This window comes from Heteronotia binoei, chromosome 11 (assembly GCF_032191835.1).
Source record: "Heteronotia binoei isolate CCM8104 ecotype False Entrance Well chromosome 11, APGP_CSIRO_Hbin_v1, whole genome shotgun sequence".
Classification (NCBI taxonomy): Eukaryota; Metazoa; Chordata; class Lepidosauria; order Squamata; family Gekkonidae; genus Heteronotia; species Heteronotia binoei.
The window spans coordinates 19,024,528-19,050,797 of record NC_083233.1 but is presented as its reverse complement, the minus strand read 5'-3'; the positions used below and the strand labels follow the sequence as shown (position 1 = coordinate 19,050,797).

Below are 26,270 nucleotides of genomic sequence, written 5' to 3'. Positions count from 1 at the left end.
GGCCTTCACTGAGCAAAATTGGAAGCCTTCCTCTAGCTTGAGGGTGGACCATTGGTTTGATCCTGCTTGAGAAGAAGAAGAATGCAGATTTATACCCCACCCTTCTCTCTGAATCAGAGACGCAGAGTGGCTTACAATCTCCCTCCACAACAGACACCTTGTGAGGTGGGTGGGGCTGAGAGGGCTCTCATAGCAGCTGCCCTTTCAAGGACAACTTCTGCCACAGCTATGGCTGACCCAAGGCCATTCCAGCAGCTGCAAGTGGAGGAGTGGAGAATCAAACCTAGTTCTCCCGGATAAGAGTCTGCACACTTAACCACCACACCAAACTGGCTCTCAAAGTAGCTCTTTTGCCCGAGAAAGGGTCGCGTGAGTTAGAGAATGGACTTCAGTCTTGTGGAGAGGAGTGGCAGGATGCAACCAAATTTTGCCCTACCAGGGTTTAAAGCAATATGGAGGCACAGGGGAGGGAGCAGAAGCCCTCTTCCCCAGCACCATGGCCTTGATCCAGATAGCCCTCACTTTCTCGGCCTCTTTTTAGGGACAAAGAACACTTCTGATATTTCAATCAAAGAATGCCAAATAGGATTGCCGACTTCCCGGGGGGGGGGGAGCTGCAGATCTCCCACTTTTACAGCTGCTCTCCAGGCAACAGAAATCATTTCCCCCGCAGAATGTGGTTGCTTTGGAGGGTGGACTCTACAATGGCTAGGTTTGATTCCCCACTCCCCCACATGCAAGCCCCACCCTCTCCAGGCTTCACCCCCAGAATCTCCAGGTATCTCCCAATTCAGAGCTGGCAACCTTCCCAACATAGCATGCAGTCTGGCCCTCAGAGTCATGGGGTTGGATCCTGCTCATATAAGGGAGGGTATGTTTGCCAATTCCTCCCTCCCGCTGTAGGCCTCTGGCTTTCTGAGGGTCCCCCATTTCGGGCTGTAGCAATCCTCAACGAAATGCTGAGAGATGGAGAAAGAACAGCGGCGTTCTAGTAAGGAAATAAATTAGAGAAAGCCTGGAAAACAGTCTATAGCAAAGAAATAAGGCGCCATCAGACTACTGCATTCAAAATCAATACGACGGTCCCAGAGGAAGGATCATAAGGATCCGAAACAAGAACGGACCGGTTTTTGCATCATCGGACTGTATTGTTTGGAAAGAACCTGATATCATCTTATGGACAGTAGTGAAATTGTGTGCTTCGGATGGTATTTGTCACTGCAATTGACATTGGAACACAATGTTGTGAATGGAAAGTATTGCAATTATATTTTGATATTGTTTTGTAACACGGAGAGTATTTTTTTCTCATTTCCTGATTGCTGAACCTCCATGGTCCCGGCATTGTTTGACGTCTTTCTGCATCACAACTTGCTTTGCCAAGTTTGCTCCAATCCAATCCAAATGCCTTTATTGGCAATTGAGAGAGCCTGGATTGCGCAGGAGAAATACAAACAAAGCACCTTTAAGACCAACGAGAGTTAATGTTTTAAGCATATTTTATTTTAAGTTCTTAAAAATCTTTTTGTTTGTCTGTGTCCTTTATAAAGTTTAAATCTCCACTACCTGGCATTACGTTTTATGACACACACGGCCCGGCCCGACAAGGTCCCATTTATGTCAGATCCGGCCCTCATAACGAATGAGTTCTACACCCCTGCTCTAGAGCATTACACTAATCGTTGACTCGTTTTAGTCTTTGTATAAGCCAGTATTTCAGCCCTGGTGTATGCTGTATCGCAGAGAGATTCATTTTTCAAGGCAGTCCAGAGATTTGTAAATTAGGAGTGCTACATTCACAGCTGTTCCCATTGCTGGCGTCTTGCAAGCCGAGCAGACCTAGTGAGCGGAAGAGAGTTTTTCTGGCATTCGTTGCTTCCCCCTGTCGTTCCCAGGGTAGCTGATCATTCACCTCGCCAAGGTGACTCAGCAGGTTGGACGTCAAGACGTGCGTGATGGAATTGCACCTGGTCAGCTTCTCATCCAGAAACTGTTTATAGAGCTCCTGGACCTTTCTTTCCATGTAGTCGTTGATCATAGAGTTGGAAAGGGGCTGCCGGGGGAGAGTTATGCTCCGCTCCCCAATTTCCTCGCTGGGGACAGTCCAGAGTTTTGCAGCCTTGCATTTGTGCAGAGGCTCTGTGAGAGGCGACCGGCCTGACGGGATGTCTTCTGAGAACAAGATGGGTCCGACAGTGCGTTCATCATCGCTTTGGTCCACGATGCAACCTGAATCGCACATATGGTCAGCAACGTGGTCTCCTCCGATATACAGATCAGGATACTGCTGATAAAGACTCTGATTCGACCAAGACCTATACAAATCCAGCTCTTTTTCACAGTGGGGCTCCCTTCTGGGTATACACAGAGGGGCTGACTGAGAAACCAAACGAGGATTATCGCCATATTCTTCCGCAGGGGACTTTTCTGCAGAACTCCCCAGGGGAACTTCTTTATCAATGGCCATTTCACAGATCTCCTGGTTCTTCTTCTCAAACTTGGTATGGATGTTGCTATTGGCATCCGTGAGCTGGTTCTGCCAGTCACCTTCTCCAGCTCTTTTCACTATCTGGCATTTGTGGGATTTGTATATTTCATCTCGGTAGGCGATGCCAGTTAAGAGACTTTCTGCCAGCATCGCTACTGGAGGAAGGAGACTATCTAACTGCTACTGGACAGGAGATTCCTGGGAAAAATTCCAAACATCATTTCAGGAAAGAGAAGACAATCCTTACTTCCGGTTTTGTCCCCAGTATTCCAAACAGTAGTGTTTTGCTTCTGTAGGGACCCAGGATAAATCAATGCACTCGGTAGGATGAGACCTCTAATAAGCGATGTGATGGGACTAGGATTACAGCAGTCTGAAACAAAGCATAAAGTGTTATATTAACCCATGAAGAAAATCACATTTTATACTTTAAAAGACAATGCAGTGACAGTAGGATAATGCATACAGCAGGGGCTTTTTTTGCAATTACCACAGAAGAAGGGGTTTCAGCTTGAATACAAGCAAAAGATCAATACTGCTACAAACAGTACCACTGAAAAACGATACGATTGTTTCAATTCTATTATAATTTATACCAGTATAAACAATGTCATCATACCTTCCCTCCCAAAAAAAATTTGCAATTTGCAATACATACAAATCATTTGCTTCCACGATTTTCAATTAGTCGTCTTCAACAATTCCTTCCTCCGATAAATAAAGTTCACAATACAGTCCATGAAAAATTCTGAATTTCTTTCAAGTCGAAAGGACCAGGAAATCCTTACAGCCTTCATAAGACGTCCCTTCTAGATTTCAAGACGTTTCAATACTGATAACTGAAGATCAGTATTACTGAAAGAAGGAATTGTTGAAAACCTTTTGGAGTCCTTCGAAGGGATGAACAAACAAGGGTGAGCCAGTAGATGTTGTTTACCTAGCCTTCCAGAAAGCTTCTGACAAACTTCCTCATCAAAGGCTCCTAAGTAAACTCAGCAGTCATAAAATAAGAAGGCAAGTCCTCTTGTGGATTAAAAACTGGTTAATTGTGAATATAAATGGTGAGTAAAAAATAGCGGTTCTGAGTATAAATGGTTAATTGTGATAAATGGTGAGTATAAATGGCAGTTTTCACAGTGGAAGCTGGTAAACAGTGGGGTACCACAGGGCTTGGTACTATTAGCCACAAGTTATTGATGGAGGACTCCATCTGGGGCTGTGATGCTCTGTATTCCTGGTGCTTGGGGGGAGGGGCAATAGTGGGAGGGCTTCTGGAGTTCTGGCCCTGATGGTAGACCTCTTTCTGGTGTAGTGGTTAAGTGTGCGGACTCTTATCTGGGAGAACCGGGTTTGATTCCCCACTCCTCCACTTGCACCTGCTAGCATGGCCTTGGGTCAGCCATAGCTCTGGCAGAGGTTGTCCTTGAAAGGGCAGCTGCTGTGAGAGCCCTCTCCAGCCCCACTCACCTCACAGGGTGTCTGTTGTGGGGGAGGAAGGTAAAGGAGATTGTGAGCCGCTCTAAGACTCTTCGGAGTGGAAGGCGGGATATAAATCCAATATCTTCTTCTTCTTCTCTTTCTCTTTATATATTTTATTGAATTTTTGAAAACATACAAATTAGTATCAATGTTAATATTCATATAGAATTAATCTTATGGAATCAGGTTATAAACAAGCAAAAATACATACCTACAATAAAATATTGAGTAAGGATTTTAAATTATATAGATGTATCTAGATATGTAGACCATTTTCTATCCAAGGAGAGAGGTCAAGATGAAAACAAAATTAAAATTAAGGCAATAATTCCTGTATCAAAATACAGTCAATCTAATTGAACCCATATTATCATTAAACTATTAATTATGCATTGCTCTGAATTCTTAACTGCCTAAAAATTCTCTATGCAAACTACTACAGGTTATTCCAAAAATTACTATCGGGGAATTACAATTAAGTGCGATCCATGACTAGCAAAGAAAAAGAAAAAGAAGGTAAAAAAGAGAGGTAAAGAAGGTAAAAAAGAGAGAGAGATTCTGGTTTGTGTGGTTGAATGTCATTTGCTGTAAAGAACGCAATAAAAGGAAACCATTTCTCTGTGAATTTCGAATTATCATTGTCTGAGTTTGAATGGTAGACCTCTTAATGGCACCTGGGTTTTTGGCCACTGTGTGACACAGAGTGTTGGACTGGATGGACCATTGCCCTGTTCCAACATAGCTTCTCTTATGTTTTTCTGTACTTCCTGAACTCTGGAAAGAAGGCTGTTCCACAAGATGGGCGATACCATAAAGAAAGGCCATGAATAGGCAGTTGCTGATTTTGCCTCTTGCATTGCTTAAGTCAGTCTGGATGATACACCACTTCTTATTTCTAGGAGGACAGGAAGTTACAGCCCAGCAGAATGACATGCCAACTATTCTAGGAACAGAATAAAAAAAGAACAACAGGCTAGGACCAGTGTTCCTTCCAAGCTGAGTTAGTGTGAGCTAGCTCACAGTTTTTTAGCCTCCGGCTCACAGGTTTTTGTCTTAGCTCAGGAAAAATGGCCCCAGAGGAAACTAATTTATGCAGTCGCTCACAATTTTAATGCCAGTAGCTCACAAAGTAGAATTTTTGCTCACAACACAGCTTAGAGGGAGTATTGACTAGGACTTGATGTCCCCCACAAGGATATTCCTCCGGGGGGGAACACGGTTTGCCCATTTAGGGAGGGAAACCTCCACACAGCACTGTACTCTTTCCAGGCTCAAATACCTACAGTTGCCAGCTCCAGGTTGGGAAATTCTGGGAGATTTGGGGGTGGAGCCTAGGGAGGCTAGGGTTTCGGGCAGGGAGGAACCTCAGCAGTGTATAATGCCATAGAATTTGCCCTCCAAAACTGCCATTTTCCCCAGGGGAACTGATCTCTATAGTGTAAAGATCAGTTGTCATTTCTCGAGTTCTCCAGGCCCTACCTGGAGGTTGGCAACCTGACTTGAAAAAAACCTGCTCAGCGGGAACAAGAGATTGAAGATGAAGATGGCCTATAACTAACGGGCACAAGAAACCAAGTGTGGTTCTATTAGACCTCTGTTATTCCTAATGTTTTAATGTTTTAAATGTTTTAACTGTGTTAAATGCTTAAACTGAATTTTATGTTGGATTTTAAGCTGTGAGCCGCCCTGAGCCACTTGGTGGGAAGAGCGGGATATAAATCATAAATAAACTAAACTAAACTATATTGGCTTTATATCCCGCCCTCCATTCCGAATCTCAAGAGTGGTTCACAATCTCCTTTATCTTCCTCCCTCACAACAGACACCCTGTGAGATGGGTGGGGCTCTCAAGGACAACTCCTACAAGAGCTATGGCTGACCCAAGGCCATTCCAGCAGGTACAAGTGGAGGAGTGGGGAATCAAACCCAGTTCTCCCAGATAAGAGTCCACACAAACCACTGCACCAAACTAGGCCTCTTAAGGCATTTAAGTATCTGAAATTCTATTTCCCGAGGCATGTACAAGCCTGTGGACCTGACGCTTTCATCTGTGGATCCCAGCCTGTGTATTTTAGAGAAAATAAAAGTTATGTAGAGGTTTTTGCAAGAAGTTATGAGAAATATACCCAAGCCAAGACCTACCTTTGCAAATGGCCCAGCGGACACATACTCCATAAATCTGCTATGAAAACAGCTGCAGACCCAGCTGAAGCAGACGACTCCTTCGTCACCCTGTTCATTCAGGACTTCCAACCATGCATCGCCTAGCCAGCAAAGACTTTTATACCATCAATGCAGAAGCAACACAGTTTGTTTTCCACTGACAGCCAACTTGAAAAGAGGATATGACATTTTAGAAACATTAAGCAACAAGTGATGCAAATGACAATATTTTCCACATCACTGTGGAAAATGGGAAGCGCATGGTAATGAAAGTGAATGCTGGGGAAGCTCTGCAGATCTCGCGGATTGCTAGGTCAAAAGCTGGGGGTGGGGCTGTGCATTTGTGTCGGGGGGGGTGCATGGGATGCTGTTTCATACAGTGTTCCCTCTAAGGGACACTTCTAAGGAAGTCGTTCTTCATCCAAAGGGTGATTAACACGTGGAATTCACTGCCACAGGAGGTGGTGGCGGCTACAAGCATAGCCAGCTTCAAGAAGGGATTGGATAAACATATGGAGCAGAGGTCCATCAGTGGCTATTAGCCACAGCGTATTGTTGGAACTCTCTCTCTAGGGCAAGTGATGCTCTGTATTCTTGGTGCTTGGGAGGGACAACAGGGTGAAGTCTTCTGGTGTCCTGGCCCCATTGATGGACCTCCTGATGGCACCTGGGTTTTTTTGGCCACTGTGTGACACAGAGTGTTGGACTGGATGGGCCATTGGCCTGATCCAACATAGCTTCTCTTGTGTTCTTACGTTCTAAGCTGAGTTAGCGTGAGCTAGCTCACAGATTTTTAGCTTCCAGCTGACATTTTTGCCTTAGCTCAGGAAAAATGGCCCCAGAGCACCATAACGTATGCAGTAGCTCTCACAGTAGAATTTTTGTGCGCAAGGCTCTGCAGCTTAGAGGGAACGTTGGTTGCATGTCCCCTTCAGTCCTTCTGCCAGCAGCTCTTTGAAGGGGCAGACCCCTTGCAAGTAGGGTTGCCAATCCCCAGGTGGGGGCAGGGGATCCCCCAGTTTGGAGACCCTCCCCCCGCTTCAGGGTCATCAGAAAGCAGGGGGGGGGCGGGGAGGGGAGGGAAATGTCTGCTGGGAACTCTGTTATTCCCTATGGAGATTTATTCCCATAGAAAATCATGAAGAATTGATCTGCGGGTATCTGGGGCTCTGGGGGGGCTGTTTTTTGGGGTAGAGGCACCAAATTTTCAGTATAGCATCTAGTGCCTCTCCCTAAAATACCTCCCAAGTTTCAAAAAGATTGGACCAGGGGGTCCAATTCTATGAGCCCCAAAAGAAGGTGCCCCTATCCTTCATTATTTCCTATGGAAGGAAGGAATTGAAAAGGTGTGCGGTCCCTTTAAATGGGATGGCCAGAACTCCCTTTGGAGTTCCATTATGCTTGTCACAGCCTTGATCTTGGCTCCACCCCTAATGTCTCCTGGCTCCACCCCCAAAGTCTCCTGGCTCCACCCCCAACGTTCCCAGATATTTCTTGAATTGGACTTGGCCACCCTACCTGCAAGCCCAGCTATTGCTAGGGTTGCCAGGAGAGAAGGGAGCTCGAAGCATGATTTGATGCCAGAGGGTCCGCCCTCCAGGGGAACTGACAGGGCTGCCAGCTCTCCCCAGGCCACTGGGAGGATGGAGAGGTAGGATTTCAAGATCCAGGCTGGGAAATTCTTGAAGTTTTGAGGGTGAAGCCTGGGGAGAACAGGAACCTCAGTGGGGCACGAGGCCACAGAATCCACCTCCCAAAGTAGCCATTTTCTCCAGGGGGACTGGTCTTTGTAGTCTGGAGATGAGCTGTAATTCTGGGATATTCCCAGGTCCTGCCTGGAGGCTGGCATCCCCAAGAACGGTTGTGGTCTGGAGATCAGTTATAGTTCCTGGAGAACTCCAGGCCTCACCTGGAGGTTGCTAGAACTGCCAGACTGAGAATATTATAGCAGCGTTGTAGTATAAAGGCAGCAACTGAATAAAATAAGCTAAGGAACTACATTCAGTTCTGTCCGGCTCTCCAGAGTATCTGGAAAGGCCTTCTCACAAACAGACACTTGGAGTTTGCATGTGGCTGCAGGCCATGGAAGAGCTGATCTGTCCAGCAACAAAGAGTAAAATCATGATAGTAAGTAGATACTCTCAACCAGGGGTCATTTCGTAGAAAAAAGAGGTGCCAGAGCTCATTAGCACAACCTATTTGCATCTGCCACACACACCCCGACGTCACCAGATCAGCATCTCTCTTAAAATGCTTCTTGAATTAGAATTGTCATAAGAAAACCTTACTCCCATCATACTTTTTACATTACTTTCTCCCACAAGGCTACAGTGGCATGAGGAAGATTCCCATCTGCAAGTATTTGGGGAGGGGAGAGAGAATGAAGAAAGAGCACAATAAAATAAAATAAAAAATAAGGGAGAGGTGGTGGCTCGGTGGCTAGAGCATCTGCTTTGTAAGCAGAAGGTCCCAGGTTCAATCCCCGGCATCTCCAACTCAAAAGGGTCCAGGCAAATAGCCGTGAAAAACCTCAGCTTGAGACCCTGGAGAGCTGCTGCCAGTCTGAGTAGACAATACTGACTTTGATGGACCAAGCCTCTGATTTAGTAGAAGGCAGCTTAGTATAGTATATACAAGATGTAGAGGTTCCGGAGTTCCGCTTCTGTGAGCTCCTGCCCAAAGTGAGGCCTGCCGCCCCAACCCTACACACATAACAAACATGAACCAACTCAAGTAGAGCCTTTGTAAGATCCACTGGTTACAGAAGGATACTTAAGTGTGTGCTTGGATCTCCTGCGGTAAACTCAACAGGACGTATGTAAGTGCTTAACTTTTGCTGGCTGTTCCCCAGGTTCTGTTGCAAGACTGGGAGCTTTGCTTTATACAGCAATTCCAGACATAACACAGGGTTCAATGTATGTGGGTGGGATAGAGTTGCCAATTCCCAGGTGTGGGCAGGGGATCCCCCGGTTTGGAGGCCCTCCCCCCACTTCAGGGTCACCAGAAAGCAGGGGGGGGGGAGGAAATGTCTGCTGGGCACTCCATTATTCCCTATGAAGACCGATTCTCACAGGGAATAATGGTGAATTGATCTGTGGGTATCTGGGGCTTGGGGGAGGGGGCTTTTTTTTTTAAGTAGAGACACCCAATTTTCAGCATAGCATCTGGTGCCTCTCTTAGAAACACCCTCCAAATTTCAAAGGTATTGGACCAGGGGGTCCATGAGCCCCCAAAGGAAGTGCCCCAATCCTTCATTATTTCCAGTGGAGGGAATGCATTTACAAGGTGTGCGGTCCCTTTAAATGTGATGACCAGAACTCCCTTTGGAGTTCAATGATGCTTGTCACAACCTTGCTCCTGGCTCCACCCACAATGTCTCCTGGCTCCACCTTGTGAGCTGCCTTTCTCTGCCTAAGAGACAGCCAGAATCCAGATCCTGGCCTGCTGATATTTGGCGGAGCTACTGACAAGCTAGCAGGGAGAAGGCAGCATGTATAGCCTGGCTTCATCAGATCTCGGAAGCTAAGAAGGGTCAGTGCTTGGAAGGGAGACCACCAAAGAAGTACCCTGCAGAGGAAGACAATGGCAAACCACCTCTGTATAATCACTTGCCGCAAAAGCCCCTTGCTGGGGTCACCATGAAGCAGCTTATTTGGCAGAGCTACTGACGAGCTGTGACTCCTTGGTATCTGCTCAGATGACCCTTCAGAAGAACTTGAGATCTAGGCTTGTGGACTAGTTACTTGTGGTCAGGCCTCATTTTGGGCAGGAGCTCACAGCAGTGAAGCTCTGGAACTTCTACATTTTATTGTGCTCTTTCTTTCTTTAAAGAAAGGTAAAGGTAGTCCCCTGTGCAAGCACCAGTCGTTTCCGACTTTGGAGTGACGTTGCTTTCACAACGTTTTCACGGCAGACTTTTTTATGGGGTGGTTTGCCATTGCCTTCCCCAGTCATCTACACTTCCCCCCAGCAAGCTGGGTACTAATTTTATCGACCTCGGAAGGATGGAAGGCTGAGTCAACCTAGAGCCAGCTACCTGAACCCAGCTTCCGCAAGGATTGAACTCAGGTCGTGAGCAGAGAGTTTGACTGCAGTACTGCAGCTTTACCACTCTGTGCCACGGGGCTCTTCTCTTTCTTTGTTACAAAGAAATCCGTTGCTTCTGGGCTCCGTTGTTCAACCCCCTGTATTTTGCTGAACTGTAAGAGTTGACAAACTTTCTAATATTTTCCCCCACAAAAAAATGAGAAAATAACCAAAACATATTAAAGCAGAGAGATGGAAATCTTCTTCTTCAGATTGAAGGTCCACCTGCAGCCTGTATGCTTGAGGCAGTAGGGATGAGGAGAACCAAGTTCCCCATTTTCCCGCCATTTCTGACACCATGTCAGGCGTTCTTCTCTTAGCAGCTGAGTTGCTCCTACACTGTATCTTTAATGCATGGCTCAGCTGGGTGTGCGGCTCTCGGAATTTGCCAGGCCACAACCTATGTGTGAACCCAACGATGCCACGTCCCTTGGTTAGTTGATTCTGCCGCTTCCCCCTTCCTGCTCCTTGTAGATTCACGTAACGTATTATTTCCTCCTCTTTGCTAATTTGGATTCTTCACTCCATTGCTGATGCCTCCCGCATTTCCCTTGCGGGTTATTAAATTCCCTTTTAGTGGATTATTAAATTTGCTTATAGTCGAGCATAAACGGTCATTGGTACTCTTTGGCTCACAGCACATTTTAAATCATGATTATTCACGAAACGCTTAATGTTGCGCTAAATGAACGCTAACAAACATCGACCTCATTCCTTCCTCGTGCCAAGATGGCTCTTTAGAAGAGGGGCCATTCGTTTCAGGAGTTCTTTAATATCCATGTTGTTTCCTCATAAAAGAAAGTCCTGCTCTCACATGACAGATTCAGGGAAAGTCAGAACAATTAACCACCCCTGCCCTCTAAAAGCTTCTGCCATGGAAGTGGTGAGCCATGCACATAGACACAGAGTTGGCAGCTCTGAGATCGACTCCAAGTCACACAGAGAGCAGTTACCAAACCAGCTAACTGTTTATCCCTGTAGTTCAACAGGGGAAATTCCAGTGCCTGGTCATCCATGCTCCTAAAAAAAAATGAAGAAGAAGAAGAAAAAGAAGAAGAAATTGGATTTATATTCCACCCTACACTCTGAATCTCAGAGTCTCAGAGAGGTTCACAATCTCCTTTACTTTCCCACAACAGACACCCTGTGAGGTAGGTGGGGCTGAGAGAGCTCTTACAGCAGCTGCCCTTTCAAGGACAACTCCTATGACAGCTATGGCTGACCCAAGGCCGTTCCAGCAGCTGCAAGTGGAGGAGTGGGGAATCAAACCCGGTTCTCCCAGATAAGAGTCTGCGCATGTAACTACTACACCAAACTGGCTCTCGAGATGCTAGCCTCCTGGTATTGCCATATTTCCTCATGTATGCACAAAGCTGGCTTATGCAGGGTCAGACACGGCTAGGGTTGCCAAGTCCAATTCAAGAAATATCTGGGGACTTTGGGGGTGGAGCCAGGAGACTTTGGGGGTGGAGCCAGGAGACATTGGGGGCGGAGCCAGGAGCAAGGGTGTGACAAGCATAATTGAACTCCAAGGGAGTTCTGGCCATCACATTTAAAGGGACAGCACACCTTTTAGAATGCCTTCCTTCCATAGAAAATAATGAAGGATAGGGGCACCTTCTTTTGGGGCTCATAGAATTGGACCCCCTGGTCCAATCCTTTTGAAACTTGGGAGGTATTTTGGGGAGAGGCACTAGATGCTATACGGAAAATTTGGCACCTCTACCTCAGAAAACAGCCTTCCCAGAGCCCCTGACACCCGTGGATCAATTCCCCATCATTCCCTATGGGAATCGTTCCTGGAGGTGCATAATGGCTGTGGGGGTGGAGCTTCCCCCGCCGGCCAGCTGGCTGGGGGAGGGGGGAAGCCTGTAAAACCAGGGGATCCCCCGCTGGGACCTGGGGATTGGGAAGCCTAGACACGGCCAGCCCTACAGTCTGGCACCCTAGGCAATTCTGTTGCCCCCCCCCCCCCATACTGGTATGATCACCAAGTCACGTGAGGGGAGCCCTATTCGATGCCCCCAGAAGGCCAGTGCCCTAGACAATCGCCTAGTTTACTTAGAGGCAGGGCCGGCCCTGGGGTCAGAACATTGTTTTATCAAGGTCAGTACTGTCTACTCGGACAAGCCCCGTAGCTATGGGCTGCAGGGGGAGAGGACCATGGGGGAAGGGGCCCTTTAAATTGTGCAAGCCCTTTAAATTGTGCAGGGACTGCTCCTGCCACCCCTCCTGCATAATTTAGACCCCACCAATCAGCTGATTTCTGGGCCCTATAAATGGCATGGGAGGGGCAGCAGGTGTTCCTGGATGCCCCTCGCATGTGATTTAAATCATGCGGAAGGGAGGCAGCAGCCTGGGGGTGAGGGGCCCCCCCAAACTATCAGGGGCCCAGGCCCCATGGGCCCCTGGTTAGCTACGGGCCTAACTCGGACCGGCAGCGGTTCTCCAGGGTCTCTGTAGTGATCTTTCACATCACTTACTATTTGATCCTTTGAATGGGAATTGAATCTGGGATATTCTGCATGCAAAGCTCTGTCGCTGAGCCATGGTTCCTTCCTTTCCCCGTGTAGAGCAGCGGAGCGGGAGACGCAGATCACTGGGTTCACCATCTTCAGTTTTACTTCTTCCTCATTCCAAACAGCACAGATCAGGAGTGGCCAAAGTTGCTTAATGTAAAAGCCACAGAGAATAAAGGTCATAAGAACATGAACATCATACATCAGATCCTTGAGAGCTGCGAAGGAAGGAAGGAAGGAAGGAAGGAAGGAAGGAAGGAAGGAAGGAAGGAAGGAAGGAAGGAAGGAAGGAAGGAAGGAAGGAAGGAAGGGAGGGAGGGAGGGAGGGAGGGAGAGAGGGAGGGAGGGAGAGAGAGAGGTGGAAAGAAAGCAACTTTAACTTTAAATGCATTCCCCAAGGTACTGGCAGTGGGGATCTCGAGAGCCACACAATATGTGTGAAAGAGCCACACATGGTTCCCAAGCCACAGTTCGGCCACCCCTGGTGTAGATTCTAGTTCAGCAGTAGCCAACTTGTGTGGGGGGGGGGGGGGAGGTAAAATGTACCACAAGTCCAAAACACAAGGCTATTGCATTTCACTACACCCTATGAAACAAATGCACCACTCCTGGCTTAACACACATCATGTGACTCCTGGATTTGGTTTTGCCTCTCTGCAAAGCAAGCATGTTAAATACACTAATGAAACATAGCAGAGAAATTGTTCGTGCCATTTCAAAATACCATTCTGTTCCACTGAAATCAGGATACGCCAGCAGCAGTCTGTCAATGAATGCTGAAGCACTAAGAGATAGGGTTTACAGGTCTGTGTTGGAAAATACCTGGAGACTTTGGGGGTGGATCCAAGAGAGGGCGGGGTTTGGGGAGGGGAGGGGCCTCAGCATGGCACAATGCCATAGAGTCCACCCTTCCAAGCAGCCATTTTCTCCAGGGGAGCTGATCTCTGCCAGCTGGAGATCAGTAAAAGCATCAGCACTCCAGGCCCCACCTGGAGGCTGGCAACCCTACAAGAAAAGAGCCTCTGCTCAAAATCTCTATCGCCATCCCACTTGGGCACCTCAGGCCACAAACCTGGTGGTCCCTCACCTCCATGTTATCCTCACACTGTTCCTGTAGGGTAGATTAGGCTAAGACAAAACCACTAGTTTAAGGGCACCCAGCATAAGAAATTCTGTGGGCTCAGGGTGCCAACAGAGCAGGTTAAGCATGTTCTATCCTTTTAATAGAGGCTTTTTTTTTTTAAATAGAGGCTTAATGTGTGCCAGCAATCATGGCATGATGGAGTAGGGTTGCCAAGTCCAATTCAAGAAATATCTGGGGACTTTGGAGGTGGAGCCAGGAGACTCTATGGGTGGAGTCAGGAGATACGGGGGTGGAGACAGGAGCAAGGGTGTGACAAGCATAATTGAACTCCAGAAGGAGTTCTGACTATCACATTTAAAGGGACTGTACACTTTTTAAATGACTTCCTTCCGTTGGGAATAATGAAGGATAGGGCACCACCTTCTTTTGGGGCTCACAGAATTGGACATCCTGGTCCAATCTTTTTGAAACTTGGAGGGCATTCTGGGAAGAGTGCTGCAAATTTGGTGTCTCTACCTCAAAAAACAGCCCCCCCCCCCAAGCCCCAGATACCCATGAATCAATTCTCCATTATACCCTATAGGAATCGGTCTCTATAAGGAATAATGGAAAGACCAGCAGACATCCCTCCCCCCACTTTCTGATGACCCTGAAGTGGGGGAAGGGCCTCCAAACTGGGGGAACCGCATGATGGAGGTCAATAACATCCCATTGAGAACCTGTTAAAGAGACAAAATGCTTTCCCCCCTGGCCTGTTAGCAATCCTATACGTGGCTAAGCACTAAGGTTCCCAGGTCCTCTCTGTCCACTGCCGGGAGATGGGGGGATAGGGTTGTCAGAACCAGGTTAGGAAACTCCTGAACATATGAACATATGAAGCTGCCTTATACTGAATCAGACCCTAGGTCCATCAAAGTCAGTATTCTCTTCTCAGACTGGCAGCGGCTCTCCAGGGTGTCAAGCTGAGGTTTTTCACACCTATTTGCCTGGACCCTTTTTTGGAGATGCCAGGGATTGAACCTGGGACCTTCTGCTTCCCAAGCAGATGCTCTACCACTGAGCCACCGTCCCTCCTGGAGATTTGGGGATGGAGTCTAGAGTTGACAGGGTCCTCAGTGGGGTGCAATGCTGTACAGTCCACCCTCCAAACCCTCCATTTTCTCCAAGGCAAGTGATCACTATAGTCTGGAGTTCTGTAATTTCGGGAGATCCCCAGGTCCTGCTTGGAGGCTAACAACCCTACTGAACTCGTATCTCCTCTTTGCTGGTCCAACAGTGTAATACACACCATTGTCTTACACCAGATGCCATACGCAAACAGGGTGTTATGTATGTGAAGGGATGCCTAGACGCGTTTGGTATTGCATCCTAAGCTTGAGGCGCAACACGATAGACTGAGAGGGTCCAAAGATCTGCATCTCTGTTGGCTATATAATTCAAACTGGCCAATCGGGGGGGGGGGGGGCAGTATCAGAGGATCCTAGGATCTGCCAATGAGGATGCATATTCTAATGAAGAATCCAAAAAGGGCACAATCACAGAAGAGTTCTGCTTCTTGGGAGCTGGGTTTCTCCTGCCCCCAGCTGTATATATCGCCACATGTTCTGGTGCTTCGACTTCTCCTTCTCTGTTATGTTCTTCCTCATGGAAGAAGAGGAAAGTTACCGTAGTTTGTAGTCACTTAGTAGAGATGCTGAATCACTAATAAACAGCTTTAATCACTACGCAAGAGCCTCCTTATGCATCGAACCCAGTATTTAACACAGCAAATGGCAGAAAGCGTACAGGTGTCACTCTGGTGGGCTTTCCTTCCTTGGAGGGTTTTAAGCAGAGGCTGGATGGATGGCCATCTGACAGCAATGAAGATTCTGTGAATTTAGGGGGAGGTATTTGTGAGTTTCCTGCATTGTACAAGGGGTTGGACTGGGTGACCCTGGAGGTCCCTTCCAACTCTATGATTCCTCCCAGCCTGAAAAAAAGTGATGGAGAAGCTGCACCTGATGACTATCTGGAACAAGGACCGAACAGTTTTTTGGGGTTTTTTTTAAAACCCACTTTCTTTCCCACAAGCTAAATAATAAACGTCCCTTACAATAATCATATCCCAAATGCGGGGATGGCCTTGTTCGTTTGCTTCGAAAACCCACAGCAGAACGCGCGAAAATGCAATAATTTAAAAAAAAAAAAAAATCTAGAGCGGAGCGTTTTGTTCTGCGCCCTCCCGTGCCGTATTTGCAGCCCGTTCCCGCCGGCCTGGGGGCGCCCAAGAGCAAAGACAGAAAAGAACCAGGGCCCGGGGCGAGCATCTTGCCTTTGACTGATCACTGAACTGGCCAATGGGTAGGCAAGGCGATGAGGCGGTGCCTCCGACCCGCAACTGCTGTTGCGTTTCCATGGCAACCCCGAGGGGGGAAAGTGGCTCGGGCGGGCGGATTTTTTGTTGTTGCGGGGAGAAGGGAAGCGGCGGGGTCGGGGCGGGCGCCAAGATGGCCGGCATCCGGGTCTATTACACCAGCGTTACGGGGTCTAGAGAGGTGAGGGCGGCAACGTAAGATGGCGGGGGGACTTCTCCTTCTCAGTTATGTCCTTTCTCGCGGAAGAAGAGGAAAGTTACCCGCAGCCAAATGCAGACGCAAGGGATTTTGGGATGGGGAGTTAGGGTTGCCAACCTCCAGGTGGTGGAACGTGGAGATCCCCTGTTATTATATTGCCTCTCCAGATGGCCAAGATCAGTTCCCCTGGAGAAAATGGGTACTTTAGAGAATTGATTCTATGGCACTATAAACTATACTTCCCCTTCTCAAACCTCCCCCTCCAGCTCCCCCCCCCCCCCAAATCTCCAGGTATGTCCCATGCAGTGTTCCCTCTAAACTGAGTTAACCTGAACTAGCTCACAAATTTAATTTATTTATTTATTTTATGATTTATATCCCGCCCTTCCCAACAAGTGGCTCAGGGCGGCTGAGCCACTTGTTGGGAAGTTTAGCCTTGTTGGGAATGCTTAGCCTCCAACTCACAGATATTTGCCTTAGCTCAGGAAGGATAACCTCAGAGCACGATAATTTATGCAGGAGCTCACAGCTTTCATGCCAGTAGCTCACAAAGTAGAATTTTTGCTCATAAGTGCAGCTTGGAGGGAACATTGGTCCCAAGTGGGAGTTGGCAATCCGAAAATTGGGGGGCAGAGCCCTGTTTTACTCAGGGACAGCCTCTGGGCCAGGCACACCTCAGCATAGTGGGTTGTTGTGAGGATAGTGGTGCCAGCTTCAAGTTCTCCCACAATTTAAGTGACTTGTAGACTAGGGTTGTCAGCTCTGGGGTGGGAAATACCTGGAGATTTGGGGGGGGGGGGGGTGGAGCCTGAGGGTGGGGTTTGAAGAGAGGAGAGACTTCAACGGGAAACAATACCATAGAATCCACCTTCCAAGGCAGCCATTTTCTCCAGGTGAACTTATCTCTGTTGCGCAGTTGTAATGGTGGGAGGTCTCCAGCCACTACCTGGAAAGTTGGCAACCCTACAACAGGGTTCTCAGACCCACCCCCCCCCCCCCTGGAAGAAATGACAGATCTAATATGCAGGTTCCATGGCATCACATCAGCTTCTCCAGCCTCCCTTCCTTCCTCAGACTTTGCCTCTCCCCACCCCAGCACCACCCTCAAATTTTCCAAGCCAGAACTGGAAATCCTGTGTGAGAATCAAATGGAGGACAGGAGAATGTGGGACATTTTGGGGGAGAGATTGATATGATGCTATAGGCCAGTGATGGCGAATCTTTTAGAGACCGAGTGCCCAAACTGCAACCCAAAACCCACTTATTTATTGCAATGTGCCAACAAGGCAATTTAACCTGAATACTGAGGTTTTAGTTTAGAAAAAACAACTCATAGTGAAATTAACAAACTGAAAGCACATTTGGTCTGGATAGCATTTGCTTAGGAAACCACAAAATAGTAACATGTCAGAATGGGAGAATGATGGTGAGAGTGTGATAAGGCAATAAATGGAGGCTGTTCATTGCTCTGTCGCTTGCAAGTCTGGCTTAAACTGAGAACATGCCTTTCCCAGAGGTGTTCCTGTCCACCTAATTTACTTTTGAACATGTAACATGCATTATAAAAATTATTCTAGTTTGCCATTAGGAAAAAAAACTACATTAAAATATAGTGTGTTTAGAAGGAGCTGGTGGTTAGGGTGTCCAAATCAGACCTGGGAGGTCCTGATTCATATGCCCACTCTGCCCTGGCAGCTTGCTGGGAAACCTTGGACTGGTAATATACTCTGAGTTAACCCGCCTCATAGATTCGTTGTGAAGATAAAAGAGAAGGGGAAGAGTGTGTCAAACCACTTCAGTGTCCTTTTGGGGGAAGAAGGCAGGGGATACATGATGTTAGTTAATAAATAAAGTTGATGAAAGGAGTCCACTGATTTATATGGCTAAATCTGAGTCCAGCAGCACCTTAGAGAACAAGATTTTTGAGAGTCAAAGCTCCTTTTATCTAATCAAGGGAGCTCGAATGCTGAAAAGCTTGTGCCCCCTCCCCCAAATCTTGTTGGTCTCTAAGGTGTTCCTGGGCTTGAATCTACTATGGACCAGCATGGCTACCCTTGAAAAGTTCAGGGATGGTCTGAACTGTATTAACTAAAAAGTCTGATGTGTTAAAGTAGGGCCAGTTTGGTGTAGAGGTTAAGTGCATGGACTCTTACCTGGGAGAACCGGGTTTGATTCCCCACTCCTCCACTTTTAGCTGCTGAAATGGCCTTGGGTCAGCCATAGCTATCACAGAGCTGTCCTTGAAAGGGCAGCTTCTGGGAGAGCTTCTCTCAGCCCCACCTACCTTACAGGGTATCTGTTGTGGGAGAGGAAGATAAAGGAGACTGTGAGCTGCTCTGAGACCCTGAGATTCAGAGTGAAGGGCGGGATATAAATCCAATACCATCTTCTTTATTTAAACTAAAACTGCAATCCTGTGCATATGTAAAGAGTAGGTGCCACAGTGCTCACTGTAGATTACTTCCAAGTAACCATGGAGAGCAAGCCCAATGAGGAAAGGCTAAGGGACTTGGGGATATTCAGTCTTGAGAAGAGGAGGCTGAGGCGGAAGACATGATTGCTCTTTTGAAGTATTAGAAGGGCTGCCACTTAGAGGAGGGCAGGGAGCTGTTCCTGCTGGCAGCAGAGGAGAGGACTGGCAAAGGAAAAACTTTTTAACAGTAAGAGTTGTTCAACAGTGCAATCAACCCCTCACTGGCAGTCTTTAAGCAGTGGCTGGACAAACACTTGTCAGGGATTCTCTGGGAAACCAGAGCAGCAGTGCAACAGTTCAAAAACAGCTTATCAACAATTTGCCTCATGGTCCCTGTAGCTTGAAAGAGCTCTACTCAGATACTGCTTTCAGAAGCATTGTATTTGAAAGCAAGGAAGCCTGCAGTTCCTCCCTTTCCACTCCTCCAGAGGCAATCCCGGCCGCTGTTTCTGCCAGATTAGTGGGATTCAACATTTCCTGTAATAAACCCACATCCCTTAAAAAAAAAGTGCTTGATTCAAGGTCCTGATCTCTCCTCCCCCCGCCCCCAACCTCACACACCCATGCTCTCTTCTTCCCTTTGGCTTGGACCGTGCCACAGCGGTTTTGAAATATGAAGCACAACCAGGTCTTGGCCACATGAAAACGTGACGCTGCTTTATACCCATCTCTCTAGTGCAGGGGTGGCCAAACTGTGGCTCAGGAGCCACATGTGGCTTTTTCAAACACATCGTGTGGCTCTTGAAGCTCCCACCAGAGAAGGCATTTGTCTCTTTAAACCACTTCTTCAAGCCAAGCCAGCCAGTGGCTTGGAGAATGCATTTAAAGTTCAAGTTGCTTTCTTTTCACCTCTCTCCCTCACCACCTATTTTCTTTCCTTCTCTCAAACATCTGACGTTCAGGTCTGGTGGCTCTCACGCATCTGACATTTATTCTATATGGCTCTTATGTTAAGTAAGTTTGGCCACCCCTGCCCTAGTGAGTCCCATCTAACCCCCTCCCTAAAACTGCAGGAACACCTGCAAGGAATTGTCCTCTGTGTGTTGTGCTTGGGGGCTGCATTGTGGTTGCACCCCCCACGTCAGAATTCCAAAGGGGCCCACAAGCTCAAAAAGGTTGGAGTGCCCTGTTGTCTCTCTGAAGGAGGCCCAGTTAGGGTTGCCAGGTTTGGGTTGGGAAATACCTGGAGATTTAGGGGAAGGAGCCTGAGCTTGGGGAGAGGAGGAGCTCCAATGAGATACGACTCCAGAACCTCGTGCGCAGGGTGTGGGGGGGGGGAGGGAGCGTGCCCACAGAGAGGGCTCCGAGTGCCGCCTCTGGCACCCAAGCCATAGTTTCGCCACCACTGCTATAGGCTCACTATAATTCGCCCCCTATTAACTATTCACACATTCACATAAGATTGGGGATACAGTAACAGGACAAGGGGAAAGAGACAGACTTCAGTGGCACTTTAAAGATACGGATGTGCCCTGCTATTTTATGCATTTAAAAAAAAACAAGCCTCACTAAATAGGACTTGTTGCTTACCCACAAAGAGAGAGAGCACACATCCACAAATCACCAAAGTAACTGTGTTAGTCCATAGCAGCAAAATAAAACCTCTCCCGTGGCACTAACAACCTCTCCAGTGGCATTAACTCTGCTGCCATAAATGTTCGTCTTAAAAGTGCTACTGGAACCCTTTTCTTTTTAGTCAAGGTATGAGCTTTTGTGCACACACACACTTCAGATATGCGTGCACACAGAAGCTCATACCTCAAATAAAACTTTGTTGGCTTTAAAGGTGCCACAGCACTTTATTCTTTTGCTTTTGCTTCCGACCAACATGGTTTCCCACCTGGATGCTATAGCCCAGAGTGCAATATCCACCGATGTGTGGATGCAGCTCCAGTTTCTTCCTTCAGGCGGTAAAATAGACATTAGCATTAGAGAGGCTGTGTTTTCTCTGGGCACTGCTGTTGTAAGTGGTAACTGTGTACACTGTATACGTTAGAGGTTAACATAGAAATATCCCAGACTGGACCTTTCTGTTTTATGGCTTTGATGCCCAACTTGGCTGTATGAGCACCTGAAGCTGCCCAGTACCAGACCAGTGGTCTGTATAACATTGCCTGCTCGGACTACCAGAATCTCTCTCGGGTCTCATCCAGAGACACCTTTCCTAGGTGGCAGTTAGCTCTTTTCGTGCTAGCAAACAAACCTTTGTGTGCAAAGCATAGGCCAGGGTTGGCCAAACTGCAGCTTGGGGAGCCACATGTGTCTCTTTCACACATATTGTGTGGCTCTCAAAGCCCCCACTGCCCTTTTGGCCAGCTTGGAGAAGGCTCTTTAAATCACTTCTCCAGGCCAGCCTGCAGCTTGGAGCATGCATTTGGTTAAAGTTGCTTTCTTTCCATCTCTCCTTCCCCCTTTTTTTTCTTCCTCTCTCAAACACCTGAAGTTCATGTCTCGCGGCTCTCAAACATCTGACCTTTATTCTCTGTGGCTCTTACGTTAACCAAGTTTGGCTACCCCTGGCATAGGCTCTGCCACGAAGTTACAACCAGCTGCTGTTTCTGTGTATTGAAACCTTGGAATAAACCTTTGAAGGCAGACCCATACTTCACAATGCTCCCAGACATTTTAACTTTGGATTTTTTGGAAGCTTTTCACTAAGTGAAGGCTACTATTGGGGCTCTCGAAATGGGAGCACATACGGCCGGGGCTGCGCGGACTGCACTGGCTGCCAATTACCTACCGAGTCCAGTACAAAGTGTTGGTTATTACCTTTAAAGCCCTATATGGCCGAGGACCAGCCTACCTAAGGGACCGTCTCTCCCCATATGAACCCCAGAGAGCACTGAGGTCAGTGGGTAAAAACAAAATGACCATCCCTGGACCGAGAGAGGTCAAACTCCAAAACACCAGAGCACGGGCCTTTTCAGTTGCGGCACCTGCACTGTGGAACCAGCTTCCGGAGGAAGTGCGGGCCCTGCGGAACCTTGACCAGTTCCACAGGGCCTGCAAGACCGCCCTTTTTAGACAAGCCTATAATGACATCGACTGCTGAGTTGCCTGGTACAAAGAACCGCCATCTATAATATTATTTAAACTGGCAGAATCAGCAGCAGAACAGTCTTATTGCTGCCAGATATATATATACATATAGTGTAACTTAAATTATGCATTTTTAATTTAACTAACTGGTTTTTATATGTCTAATTTTAATTGTTAAATCCAAAGTTTTATTATTTATGTTAACATATGAGTTGTTGTTAGCCGCCCTGAGCCGCCTAGGCGGGAAGGGCGGGATAGAAATAAAAGCTATTATTATTATTATTAAGTTCTTCATTTGATAGCGAAAAGACTGGTTCCTTCTCAAGGAAGCCTGCTTTTCTCTTTCCTCCACCTGGCATCGACCCAAAGAAACTCCACCAAAAGCCATAGAAAGAGAAAAAAACAACTTTGATACACAGAGAGGGAAATCTGCCCTGAGTGAGGAAAATAAATATCCAGAGCCTCAGGAGGGTGAAAAAATTACCAACTACTCTCAACAAAACATCAACGTTATGAGGCTGCAGGATGCACCCAGGGGTTTTGTTTGTTTGTTTCCTTTTGTATATAAAGAGGGGTGATGTGAAATGCTTTTCAAACCTGCCTGGGAGGCCTTCTCTCCAAGAGGAGCATTTCTTTGCCCAGGTGAAGAAGAGGCAGCTGGAAGTCCTTCGCATTCTGGATGGAAACCACATGAAGTACGAGTTGGTTGACGTGTCCATCAGCGAAAGTTTGCTTCAAGAAATGAGGGACAAAGCCGGCAAGCCTGATGCGATACCACCGCAGATCTTCAACGGGGAGCAGTACTGTGGGGTAAGAAGTCCGTTGCTTTTAGAAGGATGAGATCTCCTAGTAGCGGAGCAATCTGCCTGGATGTATCAGGTTAAGCCAAAGGCCCATGTGCCACGTCAACCTTGGCCACATCAGTTCCCATCAGCTAGCTAGATGGCACTGCTACTGTAGGATAGGAGCTACCATCGGTCAATGGAAGACCTATGAGAGCACCAAATTAGATGAACTGCTCATGGTGAAGCAGAGGTTTTTCTAAAACATCGTGATGATGTTTTATGTGTGATATATGAGAGGCAGGCTAGGCTGACTGAGACTGACCCAAGGTTACCTAGCAATTTGAACATAGGACTCCCATGTCCCAAGTATGAGATGCTATCTAGCCCCATACTGGTCAGGGATTTTTTTTTGTAGCAGGACCTCCTTTGCATATTAGGCCACACACCCCTGGTGTAGCCAATCCTACAGTTTACAGTAGGCCCTGTACTAAGAGCCCTGTAAGCTCCAGGAGGATTGACTACATCAGGGGGTGTGTGGCCTAATATGCAATGGAGTTCCTGCTACCAAAAAAAGCCTTGCGTGGTTCTCAAAGAACCCGGTTTATCTCTGCTTTCATTTTCTAACTGGATCTATTTTTTTTGGGGGGGGAGGGGGGGCTCCACTCCACATCATTCTCTAGTTGTGTTCCGGACTTTCTTTCCCCATTCTCTATAATGCTAATTTGCTCACTCTGTCCCAAGCCTGCTCTGCTTTTCAAGAAGAATGAGACTCAAGCATAAGGTCACACCATCTGGATGGGAAATTATGCATTGGCCAAAGTCCCAGCCATCTCAGGGCCATTTTAACTGCCACACACCCTTGGGCAGCTTTGGGAAAGCTAAATAAATAAATGGCAATCATCACAATTACTAATCCACCCTCCCCACCAATGTTCCCTCTAAGCTGCAGAGTCTTATGAGCAAAAATTCTACTTTGTGAGCTACTGGCATTAAAGTTGTGAGCTACTGCATCAATTTGTGTGCTCTGGGGTCATCCTTCCTGAGCTAAGACAAAAATCTGTGAGCTGGAGGTTAAAAGTCTGTGAGCTAGCTCACGCTAACTCAGCTTAGAGGAAACACTGCTCCCCACCAAAAAGACTTCTGGTGGCCCAGAAGATGATGATGATGATATTGGATTTATATTCTGCCTTATACTCTAAATCTCAGAGCAGTCACAATCTCCTTTACCTCCTCCCCCCCACAACAAACACCCTGTGAGGTAGGTGGGGCTGAGAGAGCTTTTACAGCAGCTGCCCTTTCAAGGACAACTCCTACAAAAGCTGTGGCTGATGCAAGGCCGTTCCAGCAGGTGCAAGTGGAGGAGCGGGGAATCAAACCCGGTTCTCCCAGATAAGAGTCCGCACACTTAACTGCTACACCAAACCGACAGAAGGGAAAACAGTAGCTGATAAAAGAAAGTACACTGGATCTCCATTGCCAGCCCCCTCCCTCTGCATTCACAGTGGCATTGATGATAAATGCAAACTGGAGAATCCTCACTGTGGATTATTATTATACATTAGTATGCATCGTAATCAGACATAAAGAAGTTAAAAACAATAATAGAATTGGCATAGCAATATACATCCTACAAATAATCGATGATGTCGATATAACTTTGCTCCCACTACAGGGTTGATCACAGACTGGGGTTGGTAAAGGTCAAGGTGGGGGCCAAGGCAGGAACCATGGCTGTCCTTAACTGTAGACCTGGTAGAACATCTCCGTTTTACACAGCTTGTGAAACTGAGCAAGGTCCTGCAAGGCGTGGATGTTACTAGGTAGAGAGTTCCACCAAGCCAGAGCCAGGACTGAAAAAGCCCTGGCTGTAGTTCCGGGCAGCCTTTTGGGCCTGGGATCACCAGTAAGTTTTGATCTCCTGAGCATAAAGCTCTTCGGGGGGCATAACTGGGAGAGGCGGTCCTGCAAGTACGTTGGTCCCAAACCATTAAGAGCTTTGAAGGTCAAAACCAAAACCTTGAAAGGGATCCGAAACTCATCTTGGAGTCAGTGCAGCTAGTGAAGCACAAGTCAAATATGTGCAGTCATTGGGGTACCCGTAAGTACCTGTGCTGCTGTTCTGGGCAAGCTGTAATTTCCAGATCGGTCTCAAATGTAGCCCCTATGTAGAGCGAGTTATAATAATCCAGTCCTGAGGTGACCATTGTGTGTGGATCACAACAGCAGGGTCTGGGCTAGAGTGGAAGAAGATGACAATATTGGATCTATACCCCACCCTCCACTCCAAATCTCTGTCTCAGAGCGGCTCACACAATCTCCTTTACCTTCCTCCCCACAATAGACACCTTGTGAGGTAGATGGGGCTGAGAGCTCTCACAGAAACTGCCCTTTCAAGGACAACTCCTACAAGAGCTATGGCTGACCCAAGGCCATTCCAGCAGGTGCAAGTGGAGGAGTGGGGAATCAAACCCTGTTCTCTCAGATAAGAGTCTACACCAAACTGGCTCTGGAGGGGTGGCAAAATAAAAAAAATGTCAGCCTGGCAACATGTGGTACCTGAGCTTCCAAGGCCCAATTTGGAAATCTAGCTCCATGAATAAAACACAGCCCATGGCAGGAGGGGGGGAGGAGAGAAGGGTTGGTTCCAAGTAATATGTCATTAACATGTTTTAGGACTCCCAGATGCTGTACGAAGCCACTGAGAACGAAGAGGTTAGGAAGTTTCTGAAGATGGCAACCATAGAGAAGACAGCAAGGGGACAGATCGCAATTTGAAGAGGGGACACCAGCTTGCTTCTGCCAGTCGTGTCATATTACTTGTCCCCACTGCCTCAGATAAAGATCTTGCACGTGGAAGTGAGTCACATCAAGCACAAAAGAAAAAAACACACAAACAACCTTCCAAATCACCCCATGAGCTGTGCAGCATTTGGCACCAAATGGGGTGCTGCTTTCAAAAATCCTTTCCATAAAATGAGGTTCAGCACCGTCTTCTTCAACAGCTTACTGGGAGGTTGCTGCACTGAACTATTTTTTTAAAAAACAGAAAACAGTGAAGATGGGGAAATTTTGCTCTTGTAAAATATTAATAAAAAGCCAGTGAGTTTAACCCAAAACTATAGTTATAAATGGTATAGTTGCTCACAGGTAATAGTTTGTCATCCATTCAAAAGGACAGAACATAAAAAGGGTTCAGAAAAGCAGAAGTGTTATTTTATGAAAAGGGACACAAAATTTGATCCAGCATCAGATATTTTCAGGTAAAGCAAAAAAGGGCTTAGGGTTGTGTGGAGTTCGGACTTCTAGATGAGAGCCCTGCTAAGTGCCTTCAGAGCTGTTTCTTTTTGTATTTTTAAACTTTTTATATTTATTGAAAACTAATAAAGTTTCCAAAACTTAAATAAGAACATTCAATAACGTATCTATTAGTATAGTACAGGAGGTGGCCAAACTGTGGCTTGGGAGCTACACGTAACTCTTTCACACATAATGTGTGGCTCTTGAAGCCCCCACTGCCAGCTTGGAGAAGGCGCTGTCTTTTTATCCAAGTCAAGTCAACTGGTGGCTTGGAGGATGCATTTAAAGTTAAAGTTGCTTTCTTT

At 47.1% G+C, this 26,270-nt stretch overlaps 2 protein-coding genes across 2 annotated transcripts; one reads left to right on the top strand and one right to left on the bottom strand.

The window, feature by feature from the left end:
- Positions 1-1,715: 1,715 nt before the first annotated feature.
- On the bottom strand, positions 1,716-2,485 carry LOC132579405 (TLR adapter interacting with SLC15A4 on the lysosome-like). Its single transcript, XM_060249727.1, has one exon. It carries the CDS (start codon positions 2,465-2,467, stop codon positions 1,757-1,759), a length of 711 nt encoding a protein of 236 aa, XP_060105710.1. The 5' UTR covers positions 2,468-2,485; the 3' UTR covers positions 1,716-1,756.
- A 13,797-nt stretch (positions 2,486-16,282) lies between these two features.
- Positions 16,283-25,777, top strand: LOC132579390 (SH3 domain-binding glutamic acid-rich-like protein 3). The gene is made up of 3 exons (XM_060249704.1): positions 16,283-16,353; positions 22,526-22,693; positions 25,342-25,777. Exons 1-3 carry the CDS (start codon positions 16,306-16,308, stop codon positions 25,441-25,443), a joined length of 318 nt encoding a protein of 105 aa, XP_060105687.1. The 5' UTR covers positions 16,283-16,305; the 3' UTR covers positions 25,444-25,777.
- The last annotated feature ends 493 nt before the right edge of the window (positions 25,778-26,270 follow it).

Bases quoted from the DNA above. Each gene is read 5' to 3' on its own strand.
- LOC132579405 (XM_060249727.1), bottom strand. From the start codon at position 2,467: ATGGCCATTGATAAAGAAGTTCCCCTGGGGAGTTCTGCAGAAAAGTCC.
- LOC132579390 (XM_060249704.1), top strand. From the start codon at position 16,306: ATGGCCGGCATCCGGGTCTATTACACCAGCGTTACGGGGTCTAGAGAG. The intron at 16,354-22,525 runs GTGAGGGCGGCA...TTCTTTGCCCAG, and splicing joins GCGTTACGGGGTCTAGAGAG to GTGAAGAAGAGGCAGCTGGA. The intron at 22,694-25,341 runs GTAAGAAGTCCG...AACATGTTTTAG, and splicing joins ACGGGGAGCAGTACTGTGGG to GACTCCCAGATGCTGTACGA.